Below are 16,695 nucleotides of genomic sequence, written 5' to 3' on the forward strand. Positions count from 1 at the left end.
CTTGACTCACTCATTGACTCTCTCATAGAGTCCTTGACTCACTCATTGACTCTCCTATAGAGTCATCGACTTTCCAATAGAGTTGTTAACCCCCTCATTGACTCTCTCATAGAGTCCTTGACTCACTCATTGACTCTCCTATAGAGTTCTTGACTCCCTCATCTCTCCCATAGAGTCATTGACTATCCAATAGAGTCGTTGACTCACTCATCGACTCTCTCATAGAGTCATCGACTCTCCAATAGAGTCCTTGACTCCCTCAGAGTTCTTGACTCCCTCATCGATTTTCCCATAGAGTCATTGACTCCCTCATCGACTCTCCCATAGAGTCATTGACTCCCTCATTGATTCTCCCATAGAGTCATTGACTCACTCATTGACTCTCTCATAGAGTCATTGACTCTCCAATAGAGCCTTTGACTCCCTCATCTCTCCCATAGAGTCATTGACTCACTCATCGACTTTCCCATAGAGTCGTTGACTTTCTCATCGATTCTCCCGTAAAGTTATTGTCTCTTTTATTAACCACTTGACTCTCCCGGTCCCTCAAATACTACTCGACTCCACTAACATCCCTGACTCTCCCAGTAATTGATTCAAGCTGCCAAAGACTCCCCGACTATGTCGTTCTCTCCGGCACTCTCCCAGTGACCACGTGGCTCTTCTAGAGATCAAAACAATCTCTAACCCGTCCCAGGCAACTATCGACTCTCCGCTACCCCCCTAGCAGCACCATGCTGGGACTGACACTCAAGCAGGTGAGTCCCGTGTGCGTGTGTGTGTGTCCACACTCGTTCCTCGTGCGAATGACCTTACCAGACGGCTTCAGCTTTCGTGTTGAGTGTCATTACAGGGCGCTTCAAAAAAACGTTAACACTTCTGAAAATTTGCAACAGTACCACAATAAATGTGCATCCGGGCTCTGGAGACCAGAAGATTCCAGGCACACGGGTTGACAATGATGGCGAACATGTGGGAGAGACTCTTGACTTTTTGAAGCAATTAACATTACATTTGTTATCATATTCTTGGTTCTTTCGGTAAAGTCATGTAGAAGGGAAATACAAAAAAATAGATTTTTATTATAAAAAGTATATTTATTATTATTTCTCTTCTACGTGACTTTACCGAAGGAACCAAGAATATGAATCCCTGCAGTCACGAAAGCTTTAAATCAAAATTTGTTATCATGTTACAGTTAGTACCATATTAGTGTTAACATTTTTTTGAAGCCCACTGTATAACAGAAATTCCGTTTAACACGTAGGATTTCGCGAACATTATTAATCGCAAATGTGTTTTTTTTGGGGGGGGGTGGATCGACAATTTTAAAATATATATCTCGATGAAGAATGTTGCAATCACCAACGAAAGGTCGTACTCGAATTGTAAATATGGCGGGTTTGCTCTGAAGTAGTAACTACAGTAAATGGCACGTTTAGTTTACGTGACAAACTTTACTGATTGGCTCCCGGGTGGTGGTGGGTTAAGTAAACATTTTCCGAGCAACACGCTTTTCATTTTCCTGTTGTCCATCCTACATGTGTGTCCAAATAGTGCCAGTTTCCTTCATCACTTGCCTACATTATCAGGTTTTCTACTCGACACACACACGAGAGGTCCGCCGCACATCATAGCTTCATAAACCCACTTGCTACATTTGCCACATAGTACTGGCCATCGAACAGCCCAGTTGGGTCTTAGTAAATGACCCCCTACCATGGATCCTAGGCATGTGATGGCTCCTCTCTCTCTCTGTGCCCGCTACACCGACACGCGGGGCCTCCCGTGCCGCCACACCGGTCAGCGAGACGATGCTCGCAAGCGCCTTGGGTTTTCTCTCTATCACCGCAGGCGTCGGCGGCGCTGCGCGATGGATCCCTGTCTCCCGTCGAGTTGTGCCGGCGCTGCCTGGCCTGGGCGGATGAGACGCGGCGCCTCAATGCCTACATCATCCTCGCGCCAGAGCGGGCGATGAGCCAAGCGATCGAATCCGAGCGCCGACACCGCTTGGGTTAGAAGCTGCTGCTGCGCAAACAAAATGAACGTTCTCCCCCCTTCCCCCCCAGCCAGCCAGCGCTCACCTTTTGACACGTGAGGGGGATTGAACCCTGGGCGGGTAGCTCAGAGGTCAGAGCGATCAGCTGGCACCGCTGAGACCCAGGGTTCAAATGCAGGCAATCGCCGATGTTTAAATCCTGAATTTCTATTTAAAGCTTTCGTGACTGCAGGGATTCATCTTCTTGGTACCCGGCCGGGTACGGGTAGCCGGGTATCGGGTAGGATATGGGTATTGGGTACCCGGTTGCGACCTCTGGTTCAGAGCCATTCGTCTTTTCGTGATTCCTTTTTGTTTATAAGTTAACTCCCAGCCTGTTTCACCCTCTTCAGGGCAGCCTCTGGGCCCCTTGGACGGAATTCCTTTCGCTGTCAAGGACAACTTTAGCACCAAGGGCATCGAGACCACGTGTGCCTCCCGCATGCTGCAAGGTGCCACAGTCAACACACAAACACACCTGTGCAGAAACACATCTCCCGCACACACCTGTACCCTACCGGACACATCTACACAGCCGCACAGTGTCAGCTACGATTATACAGACACACCTCTTACAATAACACAAACTCATCATCTGCACGCACCTGTACGGCACTAGACACACCTGCACACAGCCGCACAGTAAAATCCACACCTGTACATTCACACACACAGCTGAACACACCTGTACAGTCACACACACATCTGTACAGTGAATGAGACGTGACCCTTTGGTATTTTTTCCGCTAGATTTCAGACGTATCGCTCGATCAAAAGATGTCGGTGCCCTTGCACAAGCGCATGTCAGAAGAGCAGCAAGCTGTCAATCTATTTTATTGTTGTCCTCTGTGCTTTTCAAAATGTAAACTATCATTTTCGTGCGTGCGCGTGCGTGCGTGTGTGCGTCGGTACACACACGGATGCCCTGTGGCCTGCGGACGCTCTTGGTGTTGGTGGGCACCTTGCGCGCCAGGCTACGTGCCGCCCTTCAACGCCACGGTGGTGCAACGGCTACTGGACCAGGGCGCAGTGCTGCTTGGCAAGACCAACTTGGATGAGTTCGGCATGGGGTGAGGGCAGTCGAGTCGAGCCCCGGAGACGAACGTCGTCTTTGCAAGTATTTAATTGGCAGTATGGAAGCGTGAGCAATCCCACCTCTTCCAAGACGTTTTGCCAGCATGAAAGAGTCGGCCAAATACCCTCTAGAGCAGTGGTTCTTAACCTTTACTGCAGCCTTGCGCCCCTTTGGTTCTCAATCGTTAAAACATTTATGATGTTAATGAATACATTGGGTTTGAAGAAACTAAATAGTTGTACTTACGTGCCCGTTGCTTAGTTTGTGTTTAGATGATTTAACGTGGAAGAACATCCGTCATGTCTCGCTAGCCCCAGAAAGGGCATCTCGCACCCCCAGGGGGTGCTTGCACCCCAGGTTAAGAACCACTGCTCTAGAAGGAGCTCCACAAGAGCTCTTTTAGAGCTTCGTCTCATGGAGACCCTTCTGCCGGCAGTCGCGTAAGCGAGCAATTGCAGGGCTGCACCTTTGCCTCTTCTAAAAAACATGGAAACCAGTGTGTAGCTTCTAGATTTGAAGTTTTAGTGACTGCAAGGGTCCATACTCTTTGGTTTTTTCGGTAAAGTCACGTAGGTAAAAAAAGGAAAATAAATTAAATCATGACGTTTTGGAGGCAACTTGATACAGCAATACAGCCACTTGATACAGCAATTTTGCTGTGACGGTTCCACCTGAAGACGGAAGCTTGTGTTGCCTCCGAAACGTCGTGATTTAATTTATTTTCCTTTTTTTACCTACGTGACTTTACCCAAAAAACCAAATAGTACAGTGTGTAGCTGTCAGTTAAAGGTATTTTCATAATTGCAAATCGTACTTTTTTTCTCTAATTTGGGTGTCCCAAGTGACGGGCAATGCCGTAATCAATTTGGATTGGCTCTCAATCGGGTCGCTGGTGCGGTGCGGTGCCCTTACGTCTCGCACCGTCCCCCTCTCTCCCTCTCGCCGCAGCTCGGGCAGCACGGACAGCGTGTTCGGGCCGGTGCGGAACCCCTGGGGCTACTCGCGCTCCTACCGCGAGCGGCACCACCTTGGCGACAGTGGCGACGGTGATGACGGGGAGTGGCTGATCACAGGCGGGAGCTCTGGTGGGAGCGCCGCTGCTGTTGCGGCAAGAACGTGTTTCTTGTGAGTGTGTGTGCATGCTGAACTTCCTTCGCACCGTACGTAGACAAACGTGCAAATCGTGAGCCATGTTTCTGGCTGTGGTCGTGTACCAACCACCTTCAAATTTGCATGAAGCTAGAGGATGGGGGAAATGCTTATTTGTGGTGTGGTACAGTTCCACGTGGTGCCCTGTGGTGCCACGTGGTGCAGGAACTGAATACAGCATGGAACGCATGTATGTATGTATGTTGAACTTCTTTCGCACCGTACATAGCCAACAGTGATAATTATCGGAGGTACGGGGGGGAAGGACAACAAATGAATGACAAAAATCAGTTATAAAGAAACGAGTTTTCAATCTAGAGTGCAGGCACATGCGGACTTCAACATACATACTGCCCATAGACTAACACTACCCATAGACTCAACACTACCCATCGACTCAACACTGCCCATAGACTCAACACTGCCCATAGACTAACACTACCCATAGACTCAACACTACCCATCGACTCAACACTGCCCATAGACTCAACACTGCCCATAGACTAACACTGCCCATAGACTCAACACTACCCATCGACTCAACACTGCCCATAGACTCAACACTACCCATCGACTCAACACTACCCATATACTCAACACTGCCCATAGACTAACACTGCCCATAGACTCAACACTACCCATCGACTCAACACTGCCCATAGACTCAACACTACCCATATACTCAACACTGCCCATAGACTAACACTACCCATAGACTAACACTACCCATAGACTAACACTACCCATAGACTCAACACTACCCATCGACTCAACACTGCCCATAGACTCAACACTACCCATCGACTCAACACTACCCATAGACTAACACTACCCATAGACTCAACACGACCCATAAACTCAACACTACCCATAGACTAACACTACCCATAGACTAACACTACCCATCGACTCAACACTACCCATCGACTCAACACTACCCATAGACTCAACACTACCCATAGACTCAACACTACCCATAGACTAACACTACCCATCGACTCAACACTACCCATAGACTCAACATTGCCCATAGACTCAACACTACCCATAGACTCATCACTACCCATAGACTCAACACTGCCCATATACTCAACACTACCCATAGACTCAACACTACCCATAGACTCAACACTGCCCATAGACTCAACACTGCCCATAGACTCAACACTACCCATAGACTCATCACTACCCATAGACTCAACATTGCCCATAGACTCAACACTACCCATAGACTCATCACTACCCATAGACTCAACACTGCCCATAGACTCAACACTACCCATAGACTCAACACTACCCATAGACTCAACACTGCCCATAGACTCAACACTGCCCATAGACTCAACACTACCCATAGACTCATCACTACCCATAGACTCAACACTACCCATAGACTCAACACTACCCATAGACTCAACACTACCCATAGACTCAACACTACCCATAGACTAACACTACCCATCGACTCAACACTACCCATAGACTCAACATTGCCCATAGACTCAACACTACCCATAGACTCATCACTACCCATAGACTCAACACTGCCCATATACTCAACACTACCCATAGACTCAACACTACCCATAGACTCAACACTGCCCATAGACTCAACACTGCCCATAGACTCAACACTACCCATAGACTCATCACTACCCATAGACTCAACATTGCCCATAGACTCAACACTACCCATAGACTCATCACTACCCATAGACTCAACACTGCCCATAGACTCAACACTACCCATAGACTCAACACTACCCATAGACTCAACACTGCCCATAGACTCAACACTGCCCATAGACTCAACACTACCCATAGACTCATCACTACCCATAGACTCAACACTACCCATAGACTCATCACTACCCATAGACTCAACACTACCCATAGACTCATCACTACCCATAGACTCAACACTACCCATAGACTCATCACTACCCATAGACTAAACACTACCCATAGACTCATCACTACCCATAGACTCAACACTACCCATAGACTCAACACTACCCATAGACTCAACACTACCCATAGACTTATCACTACCCATAGACTCAACACTGCACCTCCGCTTAGCGCAGTTGGCTACGTACGGTACGAAACAAGTTCAACGTACGTACACACATCTGGGCCATGCTGCGTCTTGTTTCTCTTACCGCCACTTTAAATATGAAGTGTCAAACTCGTGCAGTGCGGACGTTTGTTCGACCTCATGGTGACCTCTCTCTCCTGACGCGGATCCCAGACGAACCGCTAACAACGCTGACTCTCATCACCCTACCCCCCCCTCCCACTGTGGCGGAGCAGCGCACTGGGCTCGGACACGGGAGGCTCGACGCGGAACCCGGCGTCGCGCTGCGGAGTGGTGGGCCTCAAGCCAACGTACGGCCTCGTGTCGCGCCACGGCCTCATCCCCCTCGTCAACTCCATGGACGTGCCGGGGGTCCTGGCTTCGAGCGCCGACGACGCCGCCACCGTCCTGGGTGAGTGGCGAGATGTTAACTACCTCGCCTGGTACGCAGCAGGTCGTGGGTTCGATCACGACCCTGACGACGCCTGCTGTATATTTGGAGTTTGCGTGTCTCTCTCTCTCTCTCTCATAATCATCACGGTGGCTAGGAGATGTTAACTACCTCGCCTGGTACACAGGAGGTCGTGGGTTCGATCTCGACCCTGACGACGCCTGCTATATATTTGGAGTTTGCGTGTCTCTCTCTCTCTCTCTCATAATCATCACGGTGGCTGGGAGATGTTAACTACCTCGCCTGGTACGCAGGAGGTCGTGGGTTCGATCCCGACCCTGACGACGCCTGCTGTATATTTGGAGTTTGCGTGTCTCTCCGTGGCGAGATTTTAACTACCTCGCCTGGTATGGAGGAGGTCGTGGGTTCGATCCCGACCCTGACGACGCCTGCTGTATATTTGGAGTTTGCGTGTCTCTCCGTGGCGAGATGTTAACTACCTCGCCTGGTATGCAGGAGGTCGTGGGTTCGATTCCGACCTTGACGTCTGCTGTGTATTTGGAGTTTGCGTGTCTCTCTCATCATCATCACGGTGGCTAGGAGATGTTGACTACCTCGCCTGGTATACAGGAGGTCGTGTGTTCCATCACGACCCTGACGCCTGCTGCTGTATATTTGGAGTTTGCGTGTCTCTCTCTCATCATCATCATCACGGTGGCGAGGAGATGTTAACTACCTCGCCTGGTGTGCAGGAGGTCGTGGGTTCTATCCCGACCTTGACGCCTGCTGCTGTATATCTGGAGTTTGCGTGTCTCTCTCTCTCATCATCATCACGGTGGCTAGGAGATGTTAACTGCCTCGCCTGGTGTGCAGGAGGTCGTGGGTTCGATCCCGACCCTGACGACGCCTGCTGTACATTTGGAGTTTGCGTGTCTCTCTCTCATCATCATCACGGTGGCTAGGAGATGTTAACTACCTCGCCTGGTATGCAGGAGGTCGTGGGTTCTATCCCGACCTTGACGCCTGCTGCTGTATATTTGGAGTTTGCGTGTCTTTCTCCTCGTGGCCGCTTGGATTTATCTCCGGGTTTTCCCTCCAACTTTAGAATCAATGTATGTTTAGAGTATTTGGCTGCTGCTCTACATTTCCACACGATGACAAGCCGCTTCGTTGAGCTATCGTTTGTGGCCAGGTCGCTTCTGAAAAAGAGCTATATGGTTGAGTGGGCCTTACCTAGTAACATAAACATTGTTTAGTTTTATAGTTTTAGTTTGAGTTCACGAATTTGGCCAAAACCTCATGATTGTCGGATTGTCACAAGTCCAAATAACACTGATTCGCACAGAATACCCCCGGCAAAAGACAGTGCTTTAAAATAAATAGCTTTTGTTTGTATGTATGTTGAACTTCTTTCGCACCGTACATAGGCAACCGTGCTAATCGGAGGTGCAGGAAACTGAGATGTTACCTGAGATGGAGCGCCCGCAGGTTGAAATTAAAGTGAAACCTCCATTCAGCGCTATTGTGGCCACGGCACAAGGAAAATTCAACCAGAATGCACCGGATGTTGCCAGGTCTTGGAAGCTTAAGCAGGTGATGAGAGTATTGGAATGACGCGCGCCTCACCAACTGTGCCCCCCCGCCTTCTAACACCCCCCACCCCCTCTAACGCCCCCCCCCCACCCCCTCTAACGCCCCCCCCACCCCCTCTTCACCCCCCCATATAACGCCCTCCACCCCCTCTAACGCCCCCACCCCCTCACCCCCCCACCCCCTCACCCCCCCACCCCCTCTAACGCTCCCCCACCCCCTCTAACGCCCCCCCTCCACCCCCTCTAACGCCCCCCCTCCACCCCCTCTAACGCTCCCCCACCCCCTCTAACGCTCCCCCACCCCCTCTAACACCCCCCCCACCCCCTCTAACGCCCCCCCTCCACCCCCTATAACGCTCCCCCACCCCCTCTAACACCCCCCCCCACCCCCTCTAACGCCCCCCCTCCACCCCCTCTAACGCTCCCCCACCCCCTCTAACACCCCCCCCACCCCCTCTAACGCCCCCCCTCCACCCCCTCTAACGCTCCCCCACCCCCTCTAACACCCCCCCCACCCCCTCTAACGCCCCCCTCCCCACCTCCCGTAGGGGTGCTGGGTGGCGTGGACCCCCTGGACTCGACGTCGGCGAGGGAAGCGTTCCGTCCGTTCTCCCTGCCGCACGAGGGCGGCGTCAGCGGCCTACACGTGGGCATCCCCGAGGTACGGGCACCTCGGCCACCCTGTGCGCGGGCGAGCTAGGGGACGGGCGTGTGCGTGGAGACATGTGGGTAAGTGCGTGGGGGTGAGTGCGTGGGGATGAGCGTGTGCGTGGAGACGTGTGGGTAAGTGCGTGGGGGTGAGTGCGTGGGGGTGAGTGCGTGGAGACGTGTGGGTAAGTGCGTGGAGACGTGTGGGTAAGTGCGTGGGGGTGAGTGCGTGGGGGTGAGCGGTCGTCTCTGCGGTGGGTGAGCGCGCCGCGCTGTGAAACCCACGAGCAGAGTTCAGTTCCCCCTCGTGTTTTCCGTTGTGGCCGTCGTAGGTGACGTCGCTCGCCGCAAGAGTCTGTTCACGCGATGGGGGAGGGCGCGTCTTTGTCTTTTGTCGGTGTGGAGTGGCGGCGGAGTCGTTGCCGAGTTCCATTTCCGCTCACGGCCAACACCGGTGACGATTACTTGAACCGGGCCCCGCCGAGGTCGACTCGGCTTTAAACGAATGCCTGGGGAGACAAAGGCGGCCGAGCATGGCGTTGACCACCCGCCCCCTCGTGTGCCGTGCCAGCCTTCGCAGACGCTCGCAACTGCCCTTGCCCCAGCAGTCCGCTAAAGACTACGCTGGGGGGGGGGGATCCTTTGCATTTGTGCAGGAGTACCACGCTCCGGGTCTCTCCGCGGACGTGCTGGCCGCGTGGAGCCGCGCGGCGGAGCTCCTGGAGGCGGGCGGAGCGCGCGTGGAGCGCGTGTCCCTCCCGCACACGCAGCACTCCATCGTGTGCTACCACGTGCTGTGCACCGCCGAGGTGGCCTCCAACATGGCGCGCTTCGACGGCCTGCAGTACGGTGCGGCCGCGTCGACACCGCCGCCATCACCGCCATCACCGCCATCACCGCCATCACCGCCACCCCTGTCACTACCCCCACCGTCACCTCTACCACCACCACCGCCGCCGTCACCACCTCCACCACCACCTCCACCACTACCACCACCGCCGGCACCATGGTGGCGGCAGCAGCTATCGCACCTCCACCGCTAACGCACAACCACTTGCCCACCACGTGTGAACTTGCGCCGCTCACTCGCCGCCACCGCGTCGTCATCATCATCATCATCAGGCGTGTCGCGCTGAGCGAAGCTCGTCGGGGTTTCCCCGCAGTCAGGAAGCAGGGCCTGGTGGATTGCCGCCGTTTGTGAAGGTGCTCGAGTCGTTGATTGATGAGAGCTGCACCGATTGGGGCGGCAGAGGTGGCAGGGCGTGGCTCTGGCCACACCACCATCGGTGCTGAGATTTACACACCGTAAGGCCGAGTCAACCTATAACCTTGTTAAGATATTCGCCACTGATGTTGGCCGTGAGCAGGAATCAAACTCGGGTCGCCAGATTGGTAGCACGGCGTGCCAACAGATACGCGGTAGCTCCCCCCTCCTGCTGACGCACGCACTGGCGACACGACCCAGCTTTAGCGCGCGTTCGCCGTTCGTCGCAGAGGTACGGTGCGGAGGGAGGCCTTCGTCCAGCAGTGGATAGAGAAAGGGCCGTGAACGACGTGGACATTGTCGATTTTTTTCCAGGACGACGTTTTAAGCGGTTGGCGTCCCTTTACGCAGGCCACAGGAGCACGGTGGATGAATCCACGGAGGCGATGTACGCGGCCACACGTCACGAGGGCTTCAACGACGTAGTACGGGGCCGAATCCTCGCCGGGAACTACTTTCTGCTGAAGCAGTAAGCGGCGCGAGCGATGTCACAAGCAGAGGTCGCAACCGGGTACCCGATTCCCGTACCTTACCCGATACCCGGCTACCCGTACCTAGCCGGGTACAGGTACCCGTTTGCGACCCTGGTGCGGCCGGATACGGGTAGGCCGTGAGTCACTGGTGAGTCACCGTTTGTCACTCATTTCCCAACGTCTTGTCTCTACTCACAATTCAAGTTCCTAGAATCAACCCACCCGCGCCTGCAACATGGCTTCATCCCAGAGGTCGCAATCGGGTACCCGATACCCGTACCCTACCCGTACCCGGCCGGGTACGGGTAGGGTTACGGGTACGGCCGTGTACGGGTACGGGTACCCGTTTGCGACCCTGGTGCGGCCGGGTACGGGTACGGGTAAGGAATCAAAACCCGTTTGCGACCTCTGGTCACAAGGCGTCGGAGATAATTGAAATAATAAGTGTCATCTCGCTTATTCTCGTAGAGAGAGAACCACTCGCAGGTGCGAGGAGGAATCGCACATAAGCGAGAAGGCAGTGACGCAATGAGCCGGCACCAATAATTACGCAAGCTCTGCAGTTCTCTATATATATATGAAGGTGTGATCGGACAATTAATGACACACTGAGCTATATCGATATTTTTCAGAAGTGACCTCGCCACAAATAATAGCTCAACAAAGTGGCTTTTATCGTGTGGACATTCATAGCAACTGAGTACTCTGAACGCACGTCGATTCTAAATGTGGAGTGGAATAAGTATAACCCGTAAAAACAAAGTTTTTCACTATAAATCCTTTATATGCGTGGCGGCTAGAGTCCTCTCGTCCTCTGGCTTGAGATGGCTGCCACCTATGGGTCAGATGATTGTCTGGCAGCATTAAACAATTGGTAATTAAATATAATATTTTTGTCCTAAAAAGCGTAACATTTTGGAAAAATGTTACGCGAACACGAACATTAATTGTCACGCACAGCGAGTCTGTGTGCAAAATGTCAGCTCGATTGGATCACGGGAAGTGGGTTAAAAAACGACCGAAAGATTTGCACGGTCCTAAGCAAGCAAGCGAACTTAATAACCGAAGGACCCGGAGAAAAACCTCCCCCTCCCCTCCCCCGCTGCGCAGGAACTACGAGCGCTACTTCGTGAAGGCCCAGCGCGTGCGCCGCCTCATCGCCAGGGACTTCGAGGCGGTGTTTGCGAGCGGCGTGCGCGTGCTGCTGACGCCCACCACGCTGAGCGATGCCCCCACGCACCGCGACTTCTGCAGCGAGGATAACCGCACGCGCAGCGCGCAGGAGGACGTCTTCACGCAGCCCGTCAACATGGCCGGTGCGTAGGGGACGAGTGGGTTCGATCCCGGACGCCGGCGATGCCTCCATTTGATCTGGGCCTCCTTGTTCTGCGGAGTACGAGTGTGTGTGTGTGAGAGTGTGCGAGAGAGTTTGAGTGGGAATGTCAGTAGTGTCCTATGGAGAGACACGCCCTACCCATCCATAGCTACGTGGAATTTCCACCATGGGCTCAGGGCTCTAAACAGGAAATGAGCGCTAATGCCTCGATACTCTTCTGAGCAGGAAATGGTTTTTTTACGCGAGATTTTTTTTCTCTGCGTGCATGCGGTGCGTGTGTTGCATGCGTGTGTGTGTGGGGAGCGGTAGTGCAGCAGTTAGTGCGCTGGGCAATGAAGCCGGCGATTATCTGAACTGGTCTTGGGCCTCCCCAAGGTCGACTCAGCCTCGAATGAGTACCTTGTGCGGTGTGTAAACATCGACACTTGGGGAGACAAAGGCGGTCGTGCATGGTGCTGGCCACCCACTACCTCTTGTGCCATGCCGGCCTTCATAGGTGCTCGCAAACAGCACTTGCCGCAACAGTCTCTTACAGTCTATACGAGGGATCTTTGTTGTTGTTGTGTATGCGTGCGTGCGTGCGTGGGTGCAGGCCTCCCGGCGGTGAGCGTCCCTGTGGCCCTGTCTACGCGGGGTCTCCCCCTCAGCCTGCAGCTCATCGGCCCGGCCTTCTCCGAGCGGGAGCTGCTGAGCGTGGCCAAGTGGCTGGAGGCGGCCTCCAACTTCCCGAGCATCGACCTCCCCGAGTCGTTCTCGACGCCGGTGGCGACAGCGGACGCTCGAGGGAGTAAATCGACGTAACTTTGAGTTGGGCGGGCGGGGCAAATAAGCGGGTGAATAAGTGGGTGGGCGAGTGAGCAGGAGGGTGAGCGGGTGGGCAAACGAGCGGTTGGCTGGGTGAGCGAGCGAGCGGGCGGGCGGATAAGCGGGTGGGCGGGTGAGCGAGTGAGAGATCGTGACCTATCTCGGGTGACGCAAGACGCGGCCTGCGCTGGAGTTCACGGAAGCCGTCACGTCGGTTCCCGAACACGTCTCTCGTCTGCTGCAACTTTATAAAAATTACTGAATGGACGTCGCTACATTGCGGATAGTGTGGCTCCATCCTGCAGGGCTCTGTTGTGCCGCTTCTGCCACGCTTCGCTGCACGAAGCAGACGGAAGATCTGAAGAAGCAGCAGTAGCAGTAGCTGCGGGTCGACGCGTCCCCGACCAGAGCAACACAAACCACGGACGCCAGCCCGCAACGGGCGCCGGTCGAGCAACAGGAGATCTCGATGAAGCAAGAACATTCGTTGGACGTGTTGAGTTTCAGCGACGTGTCTTGGGCGGTTTATTTTGTCTTACAAAAAAAACAAAGCCGATTAAATAAAACATTCGACAAAATCAACAGTGGACTCTTCCCCGCTTAGTACATTTCGATACGACCAGTGTTTTGCGACACCCGTGTGAGAGAGCGGGGGGGGGGGCATCGCCCATTGTGCTCTGGGCTGCACGGTCAGCTTAGTGGTCGTGAAAGCGGCGTGGGGGGGGGGTGGGGATCGGGGGGGGGGGGGAATTGGGGGGAGGGGGGGGTCAGTGGATGGTGTTGGTGGTGGTGGCGGTGGTGGTGGCGGAGCCGTTAATATTAGCAGGCCCCGGCGAGTCACGTGCGCCGGTACAGGAAAGCTGCCTCCGCTCATAGCCTCGAAGCTGCGTGGGCTTCCGGCTACAAATTCACGACGAGTGGCAAACAGGACGAGGCCCGCGGTGCACGGGGCGGGGTGGTGGTGTTTGTGTTGCCGAGGAGGAGCCTGCATGCTGTTCCACGCGGTTGGTTCGCTCGCAGCTTGAGGAAATGTTTAGGCTGCATGGCCAGGGCCCCCCGCATGAAGGCCTCGCATTCGCAAAATTCTAAAGTAGCAACTTAAACAAAAGCAGTGTAAGTTAATTATTTTAAGTTGCTATTTTCACACCAGGTGCTCATGGTCATGTGATCACACAGTTGTCTCTGAGCGATCGCACGTGAACTACCAAGTGCGAGGCCTACGGGATTCCGCAGTCGACTTGTTGGCCGGAGAAGTGACAGCACGGCGACAGGAACCGTTCATCGGAGATGAGGGAGCAAGGGAGAGGGGGGGAATGGACGGCAGCCAGACAGGTCAGAGTGTAAGAGAGGGTGGCGGCTGAGGTGGCACCGCTGAGATCCGTGGTTCAAATCTGGGGTCCATCGCAACCACCCTGTGGCAGAGGTCGCAACCGGGTACCCGATACCCGTATCCTACCCGATACCCGGCTACCCGTACCCAGCTGGGTACGGGTACCCGTTTGTGACCCTGGTGCGGCCGGGTACGGGTAGCCGGGTAGGCCGTGAGTCACTGGTGAGTAACCGTTTGTCACTCATTTCCCAACGTCTTGTCTCTTCTCACAATTCAAGTTCCTAGAATCAACCCACCCGCGCCTGCAACATGGCTTCATCCCAGAGGTCGCAATCAGGTACACGATACCCGTACCCTACCCGTACCCTTGGGTACAGGTACCCGTTTGCGACCCTGGTGCGGCCGGGTACGGGTAAGGAATCAAAACCCGTTTGCGACCTCTGCCCTGTGGCTAAAACCGGGTTCTCAAGTGCAGTGGGCTGGACGCTCTTAATCGGGTCACCCGGCGACTTACTGAGGCACCCAGAGGCTTACATGGAGACTCGCGTAGACCGGCTTCTGGTTAAACCCGGTTTTCAACTGTAGCGGAGTTGATGGTCTCACCCCCATACACCCAGTAAACTATGCACACACACACACACAAAGTAAAACCCATCATTTTTAAACTTACCATTTCACTTAGTTTTACAAAAGTTCCAGCTCCTAAAGTTTGACAAAAAGAAGAAAAAAAAACGGTCCAAGTGTCGTGCGGTGAACATTTCTCTACAGCAAGGAACGTGGAAGAGTGCAGTAGCCCCGAGTGTGGATTAAAAAAAAAAAAAAAAGTTCGCTTCAAGCGATTTCAGAAGCAGTTCCCGTGATATACGCTTCTGCGAATCACCCTCGGCCACACGGGGCGAGATTCACTGCGAGTTTCCCGACGGCAGAACTGGAACACGATTGCGAATACACAAAGTGGTGGCCGCAAATGAACCACAATACCTCGCTGATCTCGTCAGGAGCGACAACCATCATCATCACGCGAACTCTGGTCATCCTCGCAGCAGCGGCTTTTGGCTCGCCATCAAACAAAGACGGTCACCGCATCGCGCGCTTTCAAATGCGCTTCTGCGGCCGTCTGGAATGCTCTTCTTTCTGATATTAGGAAGCCCTCTGCAGCTATGCACTTTTAAATCATTTCGATTCATTTCTGTCGAATTGATTTTTGTGTTTAGTTTGTTGTCCTTCCCCCGCACCTCCGATTAGCACGGTTGGCTGCGTAGGGTGCAAAAGAAGTTCAACACACACACACACGTACGACAAAACTAAATAAAAAAAAATCGCCCTTTCATCAGGGGCCCCCCAACCACACCACGGACAAGGCCCGACGGACGCCAGAACGACCAGCCGTCCTCGCCAGCTGTAATCATCAGTACTCCTCGGCCATCATGAGCACCACCAGCGAAGTCCAGCCGGTGAAGGGGTGGCTGCCCTGGCCTCGGCCCGTCGTGTCGCTGTACTGCTCCCACACGTATCCCGTGGCGGCGTACTGCCGGTACACGTTTCCGACGACGTTCTCGCGCAGGCTGTTGTAGATGTCGCCGGCGCGTCGCTGCTGCGGCCCGCCGAGCTTCGCGTAGCGGTGGAGCGCGCGCGCCGCCAGATAGTTGAGGTTCACCCAGACGGCGCCGCGCCAGTAGGGCGGGTCGTGCTCCGTGTTGCGCTTCTGGTAGAGGGGGTCGGAGCGCGACAGCGAGCGCAGGCCGAACGGCGTCCACATGCGGCTCTCGTCGCGCAGGAGGTCGAGGAGCGCCGGCAGGCGCGGGGAGTCTGTCTCGATGGCGCCGAGCAGCAGGGGGAAGAGGCTCACGTAGCCCAGCGCGTTGACGAAGCGCTCGCTGGGAGCGCGGCGGACGGCGCGGACCTACGACGCGACAGAGGTGGGGGTTGAGCGATGGCGGAGGCCTAAAACTGAACTGTAAACTATATTTTATTTCGAGTCTGCGTGTTCTCTGCGGGTCCACGCTCAGAATCGACATCGCGCATTTAGAGTATTCGGCAGCTGCTTTAATTCCCACGCGACGGGAAGCCGCCAACGTCGTCGAGCTGTCAACCGTGGCCAGGTCGCTTCTGAAAAAACGGCCGTATCGCTCAGACGGGGCCCCATCTGGACAAACCAAAAATATAATTTTCGTAGTTTTAGTTCACGTGTTCGAGTCGCGACGGCCGGCACGTACCAGTCGCATCTGCGGCGGCGCGCGCGACTGCTGCTGCCCGGGCACGGGCGGCACCCTCTCGCGCACCAGCGCCACGGCCTCCGTGTGGTTGCCCCAATCGGCGTAGGCCTGCAGCTCCTCGGCCCAGTGCAGCGCGTCCAGGACGTCATTGTCGCTCAGCTCGCGGTGCATTCGCGCGTACGCTGCCCGCACGAGGAGCGGTGGGGGGGGGGGTGGTGACACGGGACGAGCGAGTAAGGAGGGAGAGGAGGAGGTGGATGAGGAAATGGACGGCAGTCGGAGAGGTCGGAGTGTAAGAGGTG

General features: G+C 54.4%; 2 protein-coding genes across 3 annotated transcripts in view; one reads left to right on the top strand and one right to left on the bottom strand.

Annotated features, from left to right (window-relative positions):
- The first annotated feature begins 413 nt into the window (after nucleotides 1-413).
- On the top strand, nucleotides 414-12,858 carry QRSL1 (glutaminyl-tRNA amidotransferase subunit QRSL1). The gene is made up of 11 exons (XM_078880366.1): nucleotides 414-758; nucleotides 1,855-2,014; nucleotides 2,392-2,490; nucleotides 3,012-3,108; nucleotides 4,062-4,238; nucleotides 6,576-6,751; nucleotides 8,871-8,983; nucleotides 9,627-9,819; nucleotides 10,586-10,703; nucleotides 11,818-12,023; nucleotides 12,636-12,858. The coding sequence occupies exons 1-11, from the start codon at nucleotides 735-737 to the stop codon at nucleotides 12,842-12,844; spliced, it is 1,572 nt and encodes a 523-aa protein (XP_078736492.1). The 5' UTR covers nucleotides 414-734; the 3' UTR covers nucleotides 12,845-12,858.
- Nucleotides 12,859-13,349: 491 nt separating this feature from the next.
- MOGS (mannosyl-oligosaccharide glucosidase) overlaps nucleotides 13,350-16,695 on the bottom strand; it is a 16,147-nt gene continuing 12,801 nt past the window's right edge. For both annotated transcript variants that reach the window (XM_078880363.1, XM_078880362.1), the window contains 2 exons: nucleotides 16,394-16,575; nucleotides 13,350-16,080 (listed from right to left, as the gene is read on the bottom strand). In XM_078880363.1, the coding sequence (XP_078736489.1) occupies nucleotides 15,586-16,080; nucleotides 16,394-16,575 (677 nt within the window). In that variant the 3' untranslated portion in view covers nucleotides 13,350-15,585. The remainder of the gene's footprint in view (nucleotides 16,081-16,393; nucleotides 16,576-16,695) is intronic.

Source organism: Lampetra fluviatilis, chromosome 57, assembly GCF_964198595.1.
Source record: "Lampetra fluviatilis chromosome 57, kcLamFluv1.1, whole genome shotgun sequence".
Lineage (NCBI taxonomy): Eukaryota > Metazoa > Chordata > Hyperoartia > Petromyzontiformes > Petromyzontidae > Lampetra > Lampetra fluviatilis.